Genomic DNA, 14102 nt, shown 5'->3' with positions numbered 1-14102 from the left:
AAGGAGCAGGGCCTTTTTGGTTGTGGGAGCTTCCACGTCTTGAACCTTTTTGGTTCTCCCATTCCTAGGGGGCACATTTAGTCAAATCAAGGAGCAGGGCCTTTTTGGCTGTAGCACCCAGACTCAACCAGACTTGTTGCTGCAACAATAAACTAACAAGTAAACTCAGATTCCCATCCTTGAGAGGCGCTTTCCCCTTCAGCATTTAGAAAAGCAGCAAAGACCATCATGTTTAGGTGGGCCTTCCGTTTGGGATAATCGCTTTCCCTGGTGGCTGTCTTCGCTGTCGCTGTTTTTATTGTTTAACCTTCCATATAGTTATTTTTTTGAAACTATCTATCCATTTTTATATTTATTGCATTGCTGTGTGCCACTCGGAGGGCTTTGATTGGCTAGAAAGCAGCATGTGAACATACATTTTTGTCAGTTTATAATTTTAACAAGTTTCTCTTTTTAAACAACATTACAAATAGTGACAAACTTTGTGGACCATTTAGTCTACAAAGGGAAAAAGGAAGGGATAGACAGAGCAAAAGAGTGGAGCAGGGGAAAAGATAGGGAAGGAGGGAGTAGCATAAATAAATAGGGCACTGTGACGGCTGGATATAAACATTGGGAGAGCAAGTTGGGAACGTGGATCATAGGTGACGTTCAGCTTCATCTCCTTCCAACAGAAAGAAAATCAGAAATACTAGGAATGTAACAAAGAAGTCAGAAATACTAGGAATGTAAGGGGCTTTCATATACCAAGTCAGACTCTTGGTCCATCTCGCTCAGTATTGTCTTCACAGACTGGCAGTGGCTTCTCCAGGGTTGCAGGCAGGAGTCTCTCCCTGCCCTATCTTGGAGATGCTGCCAGGGAGGGAACATTGAACCTTCTGCTCTTCCCAGAGTGGCTCCATCCCCTAAGGGGAATATCTTACAGTGCTCACACTTGTAGTCTCCCAGTCATATGCAACCAGGGTGGACCCTGCTTAGCTAAGGGGACAAGTTGTTGCCAGCTAGTGTAGAGACAGTACTGAGCTAGATAGACTAACAGTCCAACTCCATATAAGGTGGCTTCCCATGTTCCCAGCCACAATGGCTCAAGGCCATCTTTAGATCTGAAAGTTGTGCCTGCAGTTGTCTGCCTACACCGGGGTTTCCCGACCTGATAAAAAGAGATTGGGCAGCGGTGATTTTAAAGGCAACATGCCTCTCCTGTTTGCTTCCCTCCACCTGCCACAACAAAAGGTCTGCAGCATGCTCCAAAAATGCTTCCCAGACTCTATTTTCTGTGCCTGGCTAAAGACACAGGGGATCTGGTGGGCCCTCCAGCCAAACACTTGCTCCTTCCAGCAAGATCCCAGACAGACACGCCTCACTTCCCCCGCCCCCAAGCAGAAGTAATGCAGTAACACACCTACATAGGGTGCGACAAGGAGGCCAGCCAAATCATAGATATCATTAAATGGAAGGAAAGGAGAGCTGAGCAAAGATAGGTCTCTGTATCTACAGTATGTCTTCCTTTAGGCATGTAGAGATGCACTGGAGGAAAGCCAGAGACCTTTTCTTCTAGGACGGGCTCCCAACCTTGGGTCCCAAGATGTTGGACTAAACTTTGAGAATCCATCTCTCTTCTTCCATTTTGAGGATGCATCTCCCCTTTTGAGAAGACATCTCCCGTCTTCATTTCCGAGAATGCCTCTTCCATTTTGCTTTATTTGGACTTTGCTGGGTTCCATGAGTTGGCAGTCTGCGACTGCTTCTTCTGGTGGCCACCAGTGCCCTCCACAGGCCCTAGGGGACAGGGGACCATCCTATTTATTTATTCATTTATTTTTCTATGACAGTCACTTTGAGAACTTCGGATTCAAAAGTGGTATATAAATATTGGTCATTGTCATCGAGAGTTAATGTTCAATTGCAATCCCATACTGACCCCATCGAGTGCCAATTATTTCTGGGCTTCCTATGCGGATTATATTGGGATCATGAGACTGTCTGGAAAAGCTGTTCTCCCTTTCCAATAATATCTTTCTGGAAGAAGGACAGAAGCCAGATGTGGAAAGTAATTCACTTCTCTCAGGCTGTTGCCAGAGGGTGCATTGAAACATGCAGTTTAATATATGGCTAGAGTCAGAGCTGTGAAACACCCTGCATTTTAAGAAATGTTCCTCAACAGAAGGAGTCACAGATGCATCTTGAGCCATCACCAGCACCCGTTACAAAGTGGAGAACAACTCAGCTCAGCCTATTGAGCCTGTTCCTCAAATGATCATGTGTATCCTCCCCCAGTTTAACCTGCCTCCATTTCCTTTCCCTGCCTCGCTATCAAGACAGGCCTCACTGCCCCTGTTGGTTTCCCTGTTGCCATGAGGGAAAGGGATTGCTACAGACTGCATGAGCCTGGGAGCCAATGGGTTTCATTCTTGGATGGGACTCCAGGCGCTTCCCCAGACAGCAGGCTTGATCGTGGATTTACTTACTGTGAGTTCAAAGTCCCCCCCCCCCAAAAAAAAACACGAAATCAGACCAGGCTCTAACGTGCAATGAAAAACCCAAATTGTGTGTGAAGTAACTAAACGGAGGAGAGGTCATGAGAAGATAAGAACAGCCCTGCTGGATCAGACCCAAGAAGGCCCATCAAGTCCAGCATCCTGTTTCACACAGTGGCCCATCAGATGCCGCTGGAAGCCACAGGCAGGAGTTGAGGGCGTGCCCTCCCTCCTGCTGTTACTCCCCTGCAACTGGTACTCAGAGGCATCCTGCCTCTGAGGCTGGAGGTGGCCCACAGCCACCAGACTAGTAGCTATTGATAGACCTATGTAGTTTAGAAAAAAGACAACTGCAGGGAGACATGATAGAGGTCTATAAAATCATGCATGGCCTGGAAAAAGTAGATAAAGAAAAATTCTTCTCCCTCTCACACAACACTAGAACCAGGGGTCATCCCATGAAATTGCTGGCCAGGAAATTTAGGACCAACAAACGGATATACTTTTTCACACAACCCATAATCCACTTGTGGAATTCTCTGCCCCAAGATGTGGTGACAGCCAACAACCTGGATGGCTTGAAGAGGGGTTTGGATAACTTCATGGAGGAGAGGTCTATCAACGGCTACTAGTCAGAGGGCTGTGGGCCACCTCCAGCCTCAAAGGCAGGATGCCTCTGAGTACCAGTTGCAGGGGAGCCACAGCAAGAGAGAGGGCATGCACATATCTCTTGCCTGTGGGCTTCCCAGTGGCATCTGGTGGGCCACTGTGTGGAACAGATGGGCTTCCTTGGGCCTGATCCAGCAGGGCTGTTCTTATCTTCTTATGACCTCTCCTCCATTTAGTTACTTCACACACAATTTGGGTTTTTTATTGTGATAACGATAAATAAATAACAATAAACGATACATAAATAAATATCCCCCCTCCCCCGCTGCCGTATCCTCTCCTACCTGTTTGGTGGCCAACAGGGAATTTTATTTTCATCACAGCTGGGAGGACGTGGGTCGGGTTGTTCATGAGGACATCGGGCAACTTGATTTTGGGCAGCTGGCTTTCAGGTGCAGGCTCTGGGTGGCTGGAAGGGGTCCGGTGCTTCGCTTCGGAGGCCTGCAAGACACATACACACCAGTCTGCTGTTCATTCCGGGTTTCAGGGTAGAGGGTTTCTTCTGTCTACAAGAGTGTGCACATCCAAAAGGGTTTTTCAGACTTCTGTTGCTCTCTCTGGATCAGGATTTGACGAAGTTGTACATGTGGGCAGAAGAGTCGTCATGTGTCTTTTAAAGGTAAAAGGTGAAGTGTGTCCTTGGGCTGGTGTCAACTCCTGGCACCCACAGAGCCCTGTGGTTGTCCTGGGTGGAATACAGGAGAGGTTGACCATTGCCATCTCCCGCGCAGTATGAGATGATGCCTTTCAGCACCTTCCGTGGTCAGGGAGACAAATCAATGGGAATTTGAACCAGCAACCTCTTGCACCTTAGGCAAGTTGCTTTCCTGCTGAGCCATTAGGGGGCTTAATGCCTTCCTTAAAGGTAAGGTAAAGTGTGGCATCAGTGTCGACTCGTGGTGCCCACAGAGCCCTGTGGTTGTCTTTGGTAGAATACAGGAGGGGTTGACCATTGCCTCCTCCCGCGCAGTATGAGATGATGCCTTTCAGCATCTTCCTAGATCGCTGCTGCCTGACGTAGGTGTGTTTCCCATAGTCTGGGAAACAAACCAGTGGGGATTCAAACCGGCAACCTCTGGCTTGCTAGTCAAGGCATTTCCCCGCTACGCCATTAGGTGGCTTCATGTTTCTTTTAGGATCGTAGGATCTCTGAATCACCATTTTGGTGGACAATCAGATTTTTTTGCTGGTGGGGAGTTTTGATTTGATTCCCAAAAACTAGGCAGGTTAGGAACATAGGAACCTGCCATATACTGAGTCAGACCATTGGTCTATCTAGCTCAGTATTGTCTTCACAGACTGGCAGCGGCTTCTCCAAGGTTGCAGGCAGGAATCTCTCTCAGCCCTATTCTTGGAGATGCTGCCAGGGAGGGAACTTGAAACCTTCTGCTCTTCCAAGAGCAGCTCCATCCCCTGAGGGGAAGATCTTACAGTGCTCACACATCAAGTCTCCCATTCCTGTGCAACCAGGGCAGACCCTGCTTAGCTATGGGGACAAGTCATGCTTGCTACCACAAGACCAGCTCTCCTCTCCTTGTTGGAGAGGAGAGGTTGGAGTTCCATGATTCTGTAAACTAAGGGTTTTTTTCCTCGGCAGTTACCTAATGCGGGGTCTCAAGCTGTGGCCCTCCTGCAGACATTAGCCTACCGTTCCTATCACCCCTGGCTACTAGCCGTTGTGGATGGGGATGCTGGGAGTTGCATTGATTTTATTTAGCTTTGGGGTCTTTTTGTTGCAAAGTGGCATATACATATTCATCATATATGGCATTTCTGCTCAGGGGGGCATGATATTTTCATCCCTGCTTCCTTCCCTGAGGATCCCTGCCCCTCTCTTTCTTCCCCTCCTTCCAAACCTCGAAGCATACCGGTTCCTTTCTCAGAAGTTCCGCCCCACAGCTGCCCACGCTCTCCGTGTCCTTTGAGCCATGGTCTGGACTGAGGCTGGGCAGCGGGCTCTTCAGCTCCAGCCTCTCCTCCTCAAAGCAGTGGACTGACGAACGCTCGCTGCTGAGCTCTCTGTCCTGGGCTCGGGAGCGGCGTCTAGCGGCAATGAGAGCGATCCGTTTGGTGCTGTTGGCGATCTCCTTCAACGCTTCCCGGTTCAGCGGGCTACCAGGGACGTCCGCATTGGACTTCTTCCGCCTGGAATCACGGGAGGATGGAGAACGCAGCTTGGAGGAGGTAGCTCTCGAAGGAATGCCGGGTACCTTCTGCTAGAAACCAAGACAAGAGAAAACTACGTGGTTGGCTCAAGGAGGAAACAGGATCATCTGCTAAGTGCATGACTTTGAATGACCTCGGAGGGCGAAAAGCGAAGACCGGCAGCTTCTTCTTGACCAACTGACCTGGCGAATGGGTGTTCTCAGCAAGTCCAACAGAGTTGGGCTCGGATTCCAGTCACAGGTCTCCTTTCTCCGGGCTGGAGTATTCTTGCAAGATCTGTCACTAAAGAAAGCAACACATAGGAGCCTCAAAAGAGCAGCAGGCATTTTTCCAAGAGCACCCTCCTTATGAGGCAAGGCTACAACACTTGGGGCTTTTTAGTTTAGAAAAAGATGACTGCAGGGAGACATGATAGAGGTCTATAAAATCATGCATGTGGTGGAGAAAGTGGATGGAGAGATATTCTTCTCCCTCTCACATAACACTAGAACTAGGGGTCATCCCATGAAATTGATGGCCAGGAAACTTCGGACCAGCAAACAGAGGTACTTTTTTTCCGCACAACATATAATCCACTTGTGGAATTCTCTGCCACAAGATGTGGTGACAGCCAACAACCTGGATGGCTTGAAGAGGGGTTTGGAGAACTTCATGGAGGAGAGGTCTATCAACAGCTACTAGTCGGAGGGCTATAGGCCACCTCCAGCCTCAAAGGCAGGATGCCTCTGAGGACCAGTTGCAGGGGAGTGACAGCAGGAGAGAGGGCACGCCCTCAACTACTGCCTGTGGCTTCCAGTGGCATCTGGTGGGCCACTGTGTGAAACCGGATGTTGGACTAGATGGGCCTCCTTGAGCCTGATCCAGCAGGGCTGTTCTTATGTTCTCTGGGAGCAGCAAAATTCTCCTTTTGAAGTCTGCAGAGCCAGTGTTGTGGTAGCAAGCATGAATGGTCCCCTATGCTAAGTAGGTCTGCCCTGGGTTGCATTTGAATGGGAGACTGCCTGTGAGCACTGTAAGGGGATAGGGCCACTCTATGGAGAGCATCTGCATGCACAAGTTCCCAGGTTCAATCCCTGGTAACATCTCCAAGTAGGGCTGAGAGAGATTCCTGCCTACAACCTTGGAGAAGCCACTGCCAGTCTGGGTAGACGAGCTAGATGGACCAAGGAATTGACTCAGTTTATGGCAGCTTCCTATGTGTTGTTAGCTGACAAGATCAGATGAGGATGAGCCCTGTCAACATTCATGTCAATCTGAGGGTTGGAAGACATGGAGAAGATTTCTAGAACCCCGAGAGATGCACTGGAAGAACCTAAATCAGGGGTTCTCAATCTTGGGTTCCCAGATGCCGTTGGACTACAAGTCCCATCATCCATGGTCACAATGACCAAAAACTGTGTGGCTGTGGGTGATGGGACTTGTAGTCCAACGACATGTGTCACCCTGGCCTCAATCAGGCTGAATTGGCCTAAATCAGATTAACGTTGAATTTAATTGTCTTTCAATCTTAAGAAGTGTTTCACTTCGGGGGGGCACATCTGATTTGCTGCATTAAGGCCCCAAGTTCAATCTCTGGGAAGTTTGATTTTTTAAAGGGTGGGGCGGCGGGGATTGTAGGCAGAGAAGCTAAGAAAAGCTCTGCTCAAAACCCAGGAGAGCTGCTTACAGCCAAGTCACGTATCGCTGATCTGGAAAGGTTCAGGGGCGTAGCTTGCATTGGAGTGGGGTGGGGGGGACACGATTGCACCTGGGCCCACAGGGTTTGAGAGACCCCCAAGCATGGGCGTAGGGCCCGTTGGGCAAGGGTGCCTTGCAACTGGGGCGCCTGTGCACTTTCCGAATGTGATGGGAAGAGAAGCGTGCCGGGGTTGGGCTTCCTTTCGCCATCACTGCGCCTTGCCACCACAGCCCTGCTGCCTGGCCCTGATCCACTGCCGCTGCCCCCAGCAGAGGATGGCGACCCCACACCTGGCCTGGTTCAGCGCCGTCAAGTTGGCGCTTCTACTGGCCACCCTCCAGCGGGTGGGCGGGGGGAGGTTAGGTTGCCCCACCCCTTGCATCTGATGTCAGATGCAGGGGGCGTGGCTTGGGCACTGGGACGTGCGCCTGCTTTGCACGCACAGTGGAGGCCCCATCGCTCCAGTTTGTTGCCTGGCCGCTGGGAACCCTGCTACACCCCTGGAAGCAGGACTCCAAATGGAATGTGAGATTTCTGGAAGGATGGACGTACCTGTCCGATTCTACAATGATAGGAGGAAGCTCAAATTTTGATCCCCCGAAGACATCTTTCTTGGGGTCAAGGGATCCTTTCTGATTCTCTTCTTTATTTGGCTCCAGCTGGTGAACATTGTCAAGAACTGCACCGTCCTGAAGAAGGAGGGAGAGGAGAGCACAAAACCTTTGCAAGGTGGTGGACATGTCGTCTAGCACAGAGATTCTCAATGTTGGGCCCCCAGATGTTATTGGACTTCAACTCCCATAATCCCCAGCCCCAGTGGCCTTTGGTTGGGGATTATGGGAGTTGAAGTCCAATAACACCTGGGGACCCAACGTTGAGAATCCCTGACCTAGCAAATTATCTAGTGCAAGCTTCCCCAACCTGCGGCCCTCCAGATGTTGACAAACTACAATTCCCATCACCCCCAGCTACAACTTATTGTGACTGGGATGATGGGAATTGTCGTTCAGCAACATCTGGAGGGCTGCAGGTTGGGGAAGCCTGATCTAGTGCAAAGAGAGAGCAATTTCTTCACACGGCAGATTGATAATGGACTAACAGCCATTCCTTTGCCCAGGGGATTGCTCCAGGGCATTTCCCTGGGAACTGTAGTTGTGAGGAGAGGATGGGAGGATCTTTCAGCACCCTAAACCCAGGGTCGTCAGATGTTTTTGGACTATAACTCATAGGAACATAGGAAGCTGCCATATACTGAGTCAGACCCTTGGTCTATCTCGCTCAGTATTGTCTACACTGACTGGCAGCAGCTCTCCCAAGTTTCCAGCAGGAGTCTCTCCTAGCTCTGTTTGGAGATGCTGCCAGGGGTTGAACCTGGGACCTTCTACAAGCATGCAGATGCTCTACCCCTGAATGACAGTCATATCCCCTAAAATCTTACAGTAGACAGCACTCATATGTAGTCTCCCATTCAAATGCAAACCAGGGCACACCGTGCTTAGCAGAGGGGGAAATACATGATCGCTACCAGCTCTCCCTTCTATTATCTCCAGCCACAATGGCCTTCGACTGGGGACACTAGATTTAAAACCTCTGATCTATGGCATGAATAAATACAGATTTATAGTTCCATATGTGCAAATGTCATCTTCTTGACTGGGATAAATCATTCATGTTCCAGGCCTGCTCAACTCCTCCCCCAACCCCACAGCTGTTTTTGGACTACAAATCCCATAATCCCCAGCCACAGTGGTCAATAGCTAGGGATTATGGGAGTTGTAGGCAGAGGTGTATCTAGGGAAAATAGCGCCTAGGGCAAGCACTGAAATTGCGCCCCCTGTCCAAGCATCTGACACCCATCTTTCCGATAACTTTACCATAATATCAGCTCAAAAATACAAGTCAAGCTCGTTAATCTTTTAATATTTCAAAAACTATTTATCAGTGGATGTAGCCAGACCAAAAAATGCTGGAAAATTACAAATTTCAGTGTGCTGGGGCTCATGAAATACCCAAATACTATGTGGAAGTATACTTGGAAAACTAAACAGAAATGCCTGTCTAATTCTCTACTATGCATTGTAGCATCACTATTATATAAGTTGAAAAAATAAATGGAGAATTCAACTTTTCCCAGATACTGTGAAAATAATTAAAGGATATGCAAAGTAAACTGTGTCACTGCTTGGGATATATTCTAGTATTTCAGAAAGACAGTTAAAATGAGAGAAAGAGAGCAAGAAACTCCCCGTGGGCCTTAATACTAAGGATTTCACACTGATTCAAAGACAAACTCACCATTAATAGCCATATTATTAAGACATCACATTTAACTCACTTATCACAAGAAGCAAAGTAAGAGCAAATGAATCCAATTCTAGCTCATAAGCTTCAGCTCAGTATTCACAAGCCCTGATTCTCTGTACATATTGCCAATCTGAATATGTGTACAGTGCCTTATATTATATTAATTTTTTTAAAATTTTTTTTACTGGTAGCCCCTTTGGGGGGCTTTCTAAAGACCGTGGGGGGTCTGCAAAGGTAACCCCTCCCCCCCGCTGGCCTCTAGGGCCTCAAAGAGGCCATTTGAGCATGCATGGTGGTTATTTTGTTTTCGGCAGCCATTTTTTAATTTTTAAAAATGGCGCTCCCTTCAAGTGGCACCCGGGGCATGTGCCCTGCCTGCCCCACCCTAGATACGCCCCTGGTTGTAGGCCAACATCTACAGGAGGGCTGAAGTTGAGCAGCCCTGATTTTTAGACTGTTCAGCAAAGACATGGAAAGGGTTACAAATGCCATTAAAATGTGTTCAAAAGTCGAGCAAATAGGGAAAAGGCACTGAATACTCTTAATCTATGCAGCTATTTGGGCTACCGCTGGCCCTATAGGATTGTTGTTTATTACTGTTTGGTTGTGGTTTTAAGCTGTGAGCCACCTTGTGAACTTTTTTATTGGCAGTTAAATAGGTTAAGGATATAAAGAGGTTAATCAAGAGGTTTGATTAAGAGGTTATATAAAGAAGTTAAGGATATAAAGAGGTTAATCAAATTAAGAAATAAATTTGGCTGCTGTGCACTGAGTCAGACATTGGTCCAACCAGCCCAGTACTACTCTGTCTGGCAGCAGCTCTTCAAGATTTCAGGTAAAGGTCTTTCCCAGCATCACTACTTGAGATTTTTTTAAAAAAACTGGAGATGGCAGGATTGAAGTGGGGACCTTCCCCCTGAGCTATAGCCCCACCCCCTAAGGACATTGGACCCCAGGGAACATCTGCTTTTCTTTCAAAGAACGAGGAACAATTCTGCCTCACCTGGTGTGCATTGGACATCAGCGAGTGAAGCAGAAGCTGACGGTCCAGGCTCCCTTCCTCCCGGAAATAGAGGTGGTACAGTTTCCCAAGTGGTATGGGGACGGGGATATTGTGGTCTGAGAAAAAGGAAAAAAGAGATTTTTAAGAGGCAGTGCCCCGCAAAGAGATGCATTTGCATTACTTCCCAAGAATCAGAGCATCCAAAACCTGCATTAAAATTGCTGGGAAGAGAGACAGTTTTAAGAGGCAGTGCCCCGCAAAGAGATGCATTTGCATTACTTCCCAAGAATCAGAGCATCCAAAACTTGCATTAAAATTGCTGGGAACTCATGAGACCATCTAGTGGTGCAGTCCGTGAGTGCACCAATGTCCACGTTTTCTATGCAGAATGGCTGCAGCTAAAGGCAATTAGGCTCTGAGATAGCCACGACGGTGGTGATTGTCAGGAGCTGCTGGACCTATAGCCAGAAACCCACAGCACAGTGTCAGCTGCCTTGTGTGGGGAGCCACTAGGGCTAGTGACTGGAGCATCTCTCTGGGCAGCGAAGGGTTCCCAGGTCCTGGAGTGGCTCACCCATCCTGGCTGCCCGTTGGTTTATCTGAACAGGAAGGGCTTTAAGGGTTTCCTGTTGAGGCTGTTGAGGCAATTATAATTGCCCCGGCAAATTTCCAGCCTCAGCAGGAAGTATCTCACAGAGGCTGCTTTCCAAGTTCTTGATGGCTACCTAGTTCTTGATGGCCCCCACTCATGGCTACCTATAGGTCAACGCAAGGGCTGCCATATTCTGCCTCTCCAAATCCGGGTGCCTAATATTATGTAAATTGGATTGAAAATAATTTTGCTTATGCAAATTAGCAGCTGCCCTTTCCAGTTGACTTGTATTTGCTCTGGATATCTACCAACAATCGTTGGGGAAGATACTTTTGCCTGACGGTTTTTCTTGACATATTAACAGCAGCACCAGGACAAAAATTTAAAAAATGCTCAGCTTTTTAATTCAGGCTGCAATTCTGTACACACTTATTTGAGAGAGGATCTGGTTGAAACAGACGGTGCTTAGTTCGAAACAGGCATGCATTGAACGTAAAGCCAAGAAAGTCTTTAAATATTACAATACACAGCCTGATAGGCAGGTAGTGATTCACATCAAAAGCAAGCTGTCCTCTCAATTGGGAAAGAGACCCCCTGCCGGTAACAAACAAGGCAACATTCCTCAGGGGATTACTGTACTTGTAAAAGTGAAACCCTCCCAGCTTGCCTCCTGTGCTCTTCCTTTCTTAATCCAAGTCCAGTGGTTGAGCAGAACAGTGACTGCATGTTTTACTCCATTACTCCGCTTCTACAAGGGCTAGAGCTTCGCTTTCTAAATGAAAGCTGAAATCCGGGCAAATCCAGGTAGGCTAAGCAATCCGGGTGAGATGCTTAAAATCCGGGTGATGCCAGGAATTCCAGGGAGGGCGGGTGGCAACCCTAGTCAATACTGACATTGATATTTCACTCATTTTATTTTATTTTATTTTATTTTATTTTATTTTATTTTATTTTATTTTATTTTATTTTATTTATCTATCCATCCATCCATCCATCCATTTATGCTGGCCTTGGGCCGAAATAAACAAATAAACAAACAATAATCCATCCATCCATCTGATTTCTATACCGCCCTTCCCAAAATGGCTCAGGGCGGTTTACACAGAGAAATAATAAATAAATAAGATAGATCCCTGGCCCCAAAGGGCTCACAATCTAAAAGAAACACAAGATAGACACCAGCCATTTATTTACTTGTTTGTTTATTCATTCATTCATTCATTCAATTTCTATACCGCCCTTCCAAAAATGTCTCATGAATGAAAAAACAAACAAACCAACAAACAAACAATAATAGTCTGCCATGCCCCCAAACTCTATAAAACCCCAGTGTCAGAGGCGGGTTCTTTAGTTTGAATGACTACTCATCTCAAGAGTCCTGTTCAGGCTCGGACTCTGCCAGGAAAATGGTGCTCATTTCCTGGTTCTTTTCCATACATGATTTCTTTCTTGGCTTGCTCCCCTTAACTCTGACCCCTGGCATGACTTCAGGCTTCCAGCCCCCACAGTCAGTAGCTGCCTACAGCTCAGCCTGGCAATTATAGGCTAGAGCAGGGCTCGGGTCTCTATATGTTGTTGGACTACATGCCAGGGGCCTTCAGCCATTTTAAGTAAGGATGACAGTAGTTATAGTCCAAAAACATCTGGGCACCCCAGATTGGGGATCCCAGGGCTAGCCTAGAGGGATGTATGTCCTCCACCCCTGTGGAGACATGGAGGGAATAGGAAGCTTTTTTGTATGGGGGGGGCATCTAATTCTAAGAGCCCGTCCCCACGAGCTGCAGTGGTAGCATAAGAAAAACCCTGCTGGATCAGGCCCAAGAAGGCCCATCCAGTCCAGCATCCTGTTTCACACAGTGGTCCACCAGATGCCTCTGAGAAGCCCACAGGCAAGAGGTGGTGGCGTGCCCTCTCTCCTGCAGCTGGTAATCAGAGGCATCCTGGCTCTAAAGGCTGGAGCTGGCCTATAGCTCTCAGAATACTAGCTAGCCATTGACCTGTCCTCCGTGAATTTGTCTAAGCCCCTTTTAGAGCCATCCAAGCCGAGTGGCCATCATCACATCCCGTGGCAGAGAGTTCCACAGATTAATTAGGCGCTGTGTGGAAAAGCACCTCCTGTTGTCGGCCCTTTATTTCCTTGCCCCTGGCTCTAATGGTGCGAAAGGGGGAGAAAAAACTTTCTCTCTCCACTCTCTACTCTGTGCATAATTTTATACACCTCTATCATGTCCCCCTGTAGTCGCCTCTTTTCCAAATGAAAGAGCCCCAGATGCTGTAGCCTGGCCTCATAAGGAAGGTGCTCCAGGCCCTTGACCATCTTGGTTGCCCTTTTCTGCACCTTTCCCAGTTTGATCATGTCTTCCTTGAGCTACGGTGACCAGAACTGCATGTGCGGTTCTCCAGATGTGGTGGCACCATAGATTTGTATCAGGGCATGATAATATTACAATTGTTATTTCCAGTCCCCTTCCTTATGACCCCTAGCAGGGAATTGGACTTTTTCACAGCTGCTGCGCTGTCCGGTGGTACAGAGGCTGACCGTGGAAACTAAGCTCGGTGTTTGTTGGCATTCAGGAGCCGGGATCCAAGCAGGCCATACTGATCTTGAGGCAGTAAGCATGGCTTGTTCCACACTGGGATGAGCAGAAGGTTCCAAGTTCCCTCCCTGGCAGCATCTCCAAGTTACAGATGTCTGAGAGGAGAGCTGGTCTTGTGGTAGCAAACATGCCTTGTCCCCTTAGCTAAGCAGGGTCTTGCCCTGGTTGCTAAGCAGGGTCTGCCCTGGAGACTTGATGTGTGAGCACCGGAAGATCTTCCCCTCAGGGGATGGAGCTGCTCTGAGAAGAGCATCTAGGTCCCAAGTTCCCTCCCTGGCAGCATCTCCAAGATAGGACTGAGACAGATTTCTGCCTGCAACCTTGGAGAAGCCGCTGCCAGTCTGTGAAGACAATACTGAGCTAGATAGACCAATGGTCTGACTCAGTATATGGCAGCTTCCTTTTCTGAGGAAGAGAGCTGGTCTTGTGTTAGCAAGCATGACTTGTCCCCTTAGCTAAGCAGGGTCCGCCCTAGTTGCATATGAATGGGAGACTTGATGTGTGAGCACTGCAAGATATTCCCCTCAGGGGATGAAGCCAACTTGATGTGTGAGCACTGCAAGATATTCCCCTCAGGGGATGAAGCCGCTCTGGGAAGAGCATCTAGGCTCCAAGT

General features: G+C 48.1%; 1 protein-coding gene across 1 annotated transcript in view; it reads right to left on the bottom strand.

Moving 5' to 3' along the window:
* Nucleotides 1-493: 493 nt before the first annotated feature.
* LOC128336599 (kinesin-like protein KIF19) overlaps nucleotides 494-14102 on the bottom strand; it is a 46874-nt gene continuing 33265 nt past the window's right edge. The window contains exons 14-19 of the mRNA XM_053276500.1: nucleotides 10298-10413; nucleotides 7543-7679; nucleotides 5495-5594; nucleotides 5015-5362; nucleotides 3431-3587; nucleotides 494-498 (exon numbers count right to left, since the gene is read on the bottom strand). Of these exons, the coding sequence (XP_053132475.1) occupies nucleotides 494-498; nucleotides 3431-3587; nucleotides 5015-5362; nucleotides 5495-5594; nucleotides 7543-7679; nucleotides 10298-10413 (863 nt within the window). The remainder of the gene's footprint in view (nucleotides 499-3430; nucleotides 3588-5014; nucleotides 5363-5494; nucleotides 5595-7542; nucleotides 7680-10297; nucleotides 10414-14102) is intronic.

The sequence above is a fragment of the Hemicordylus capensis genome, chromosome 13, assembly GCF_027244095.1.
Source record: "Hemicordylus capensis ecotype Gifberg chromosome 13, rHemCap1.1.pri, whole genome shotgun sequence".
NCBI classification, from domain to species: Eukaryota; Metazoa; Chordata; class Lepidosauria; order Squamata; family Cordylidae; genus Hemicordylus; species Hemicordylus capensis.
This window is presented reverse-complemented; position numbering and strand designations above follow the sequence as displayed.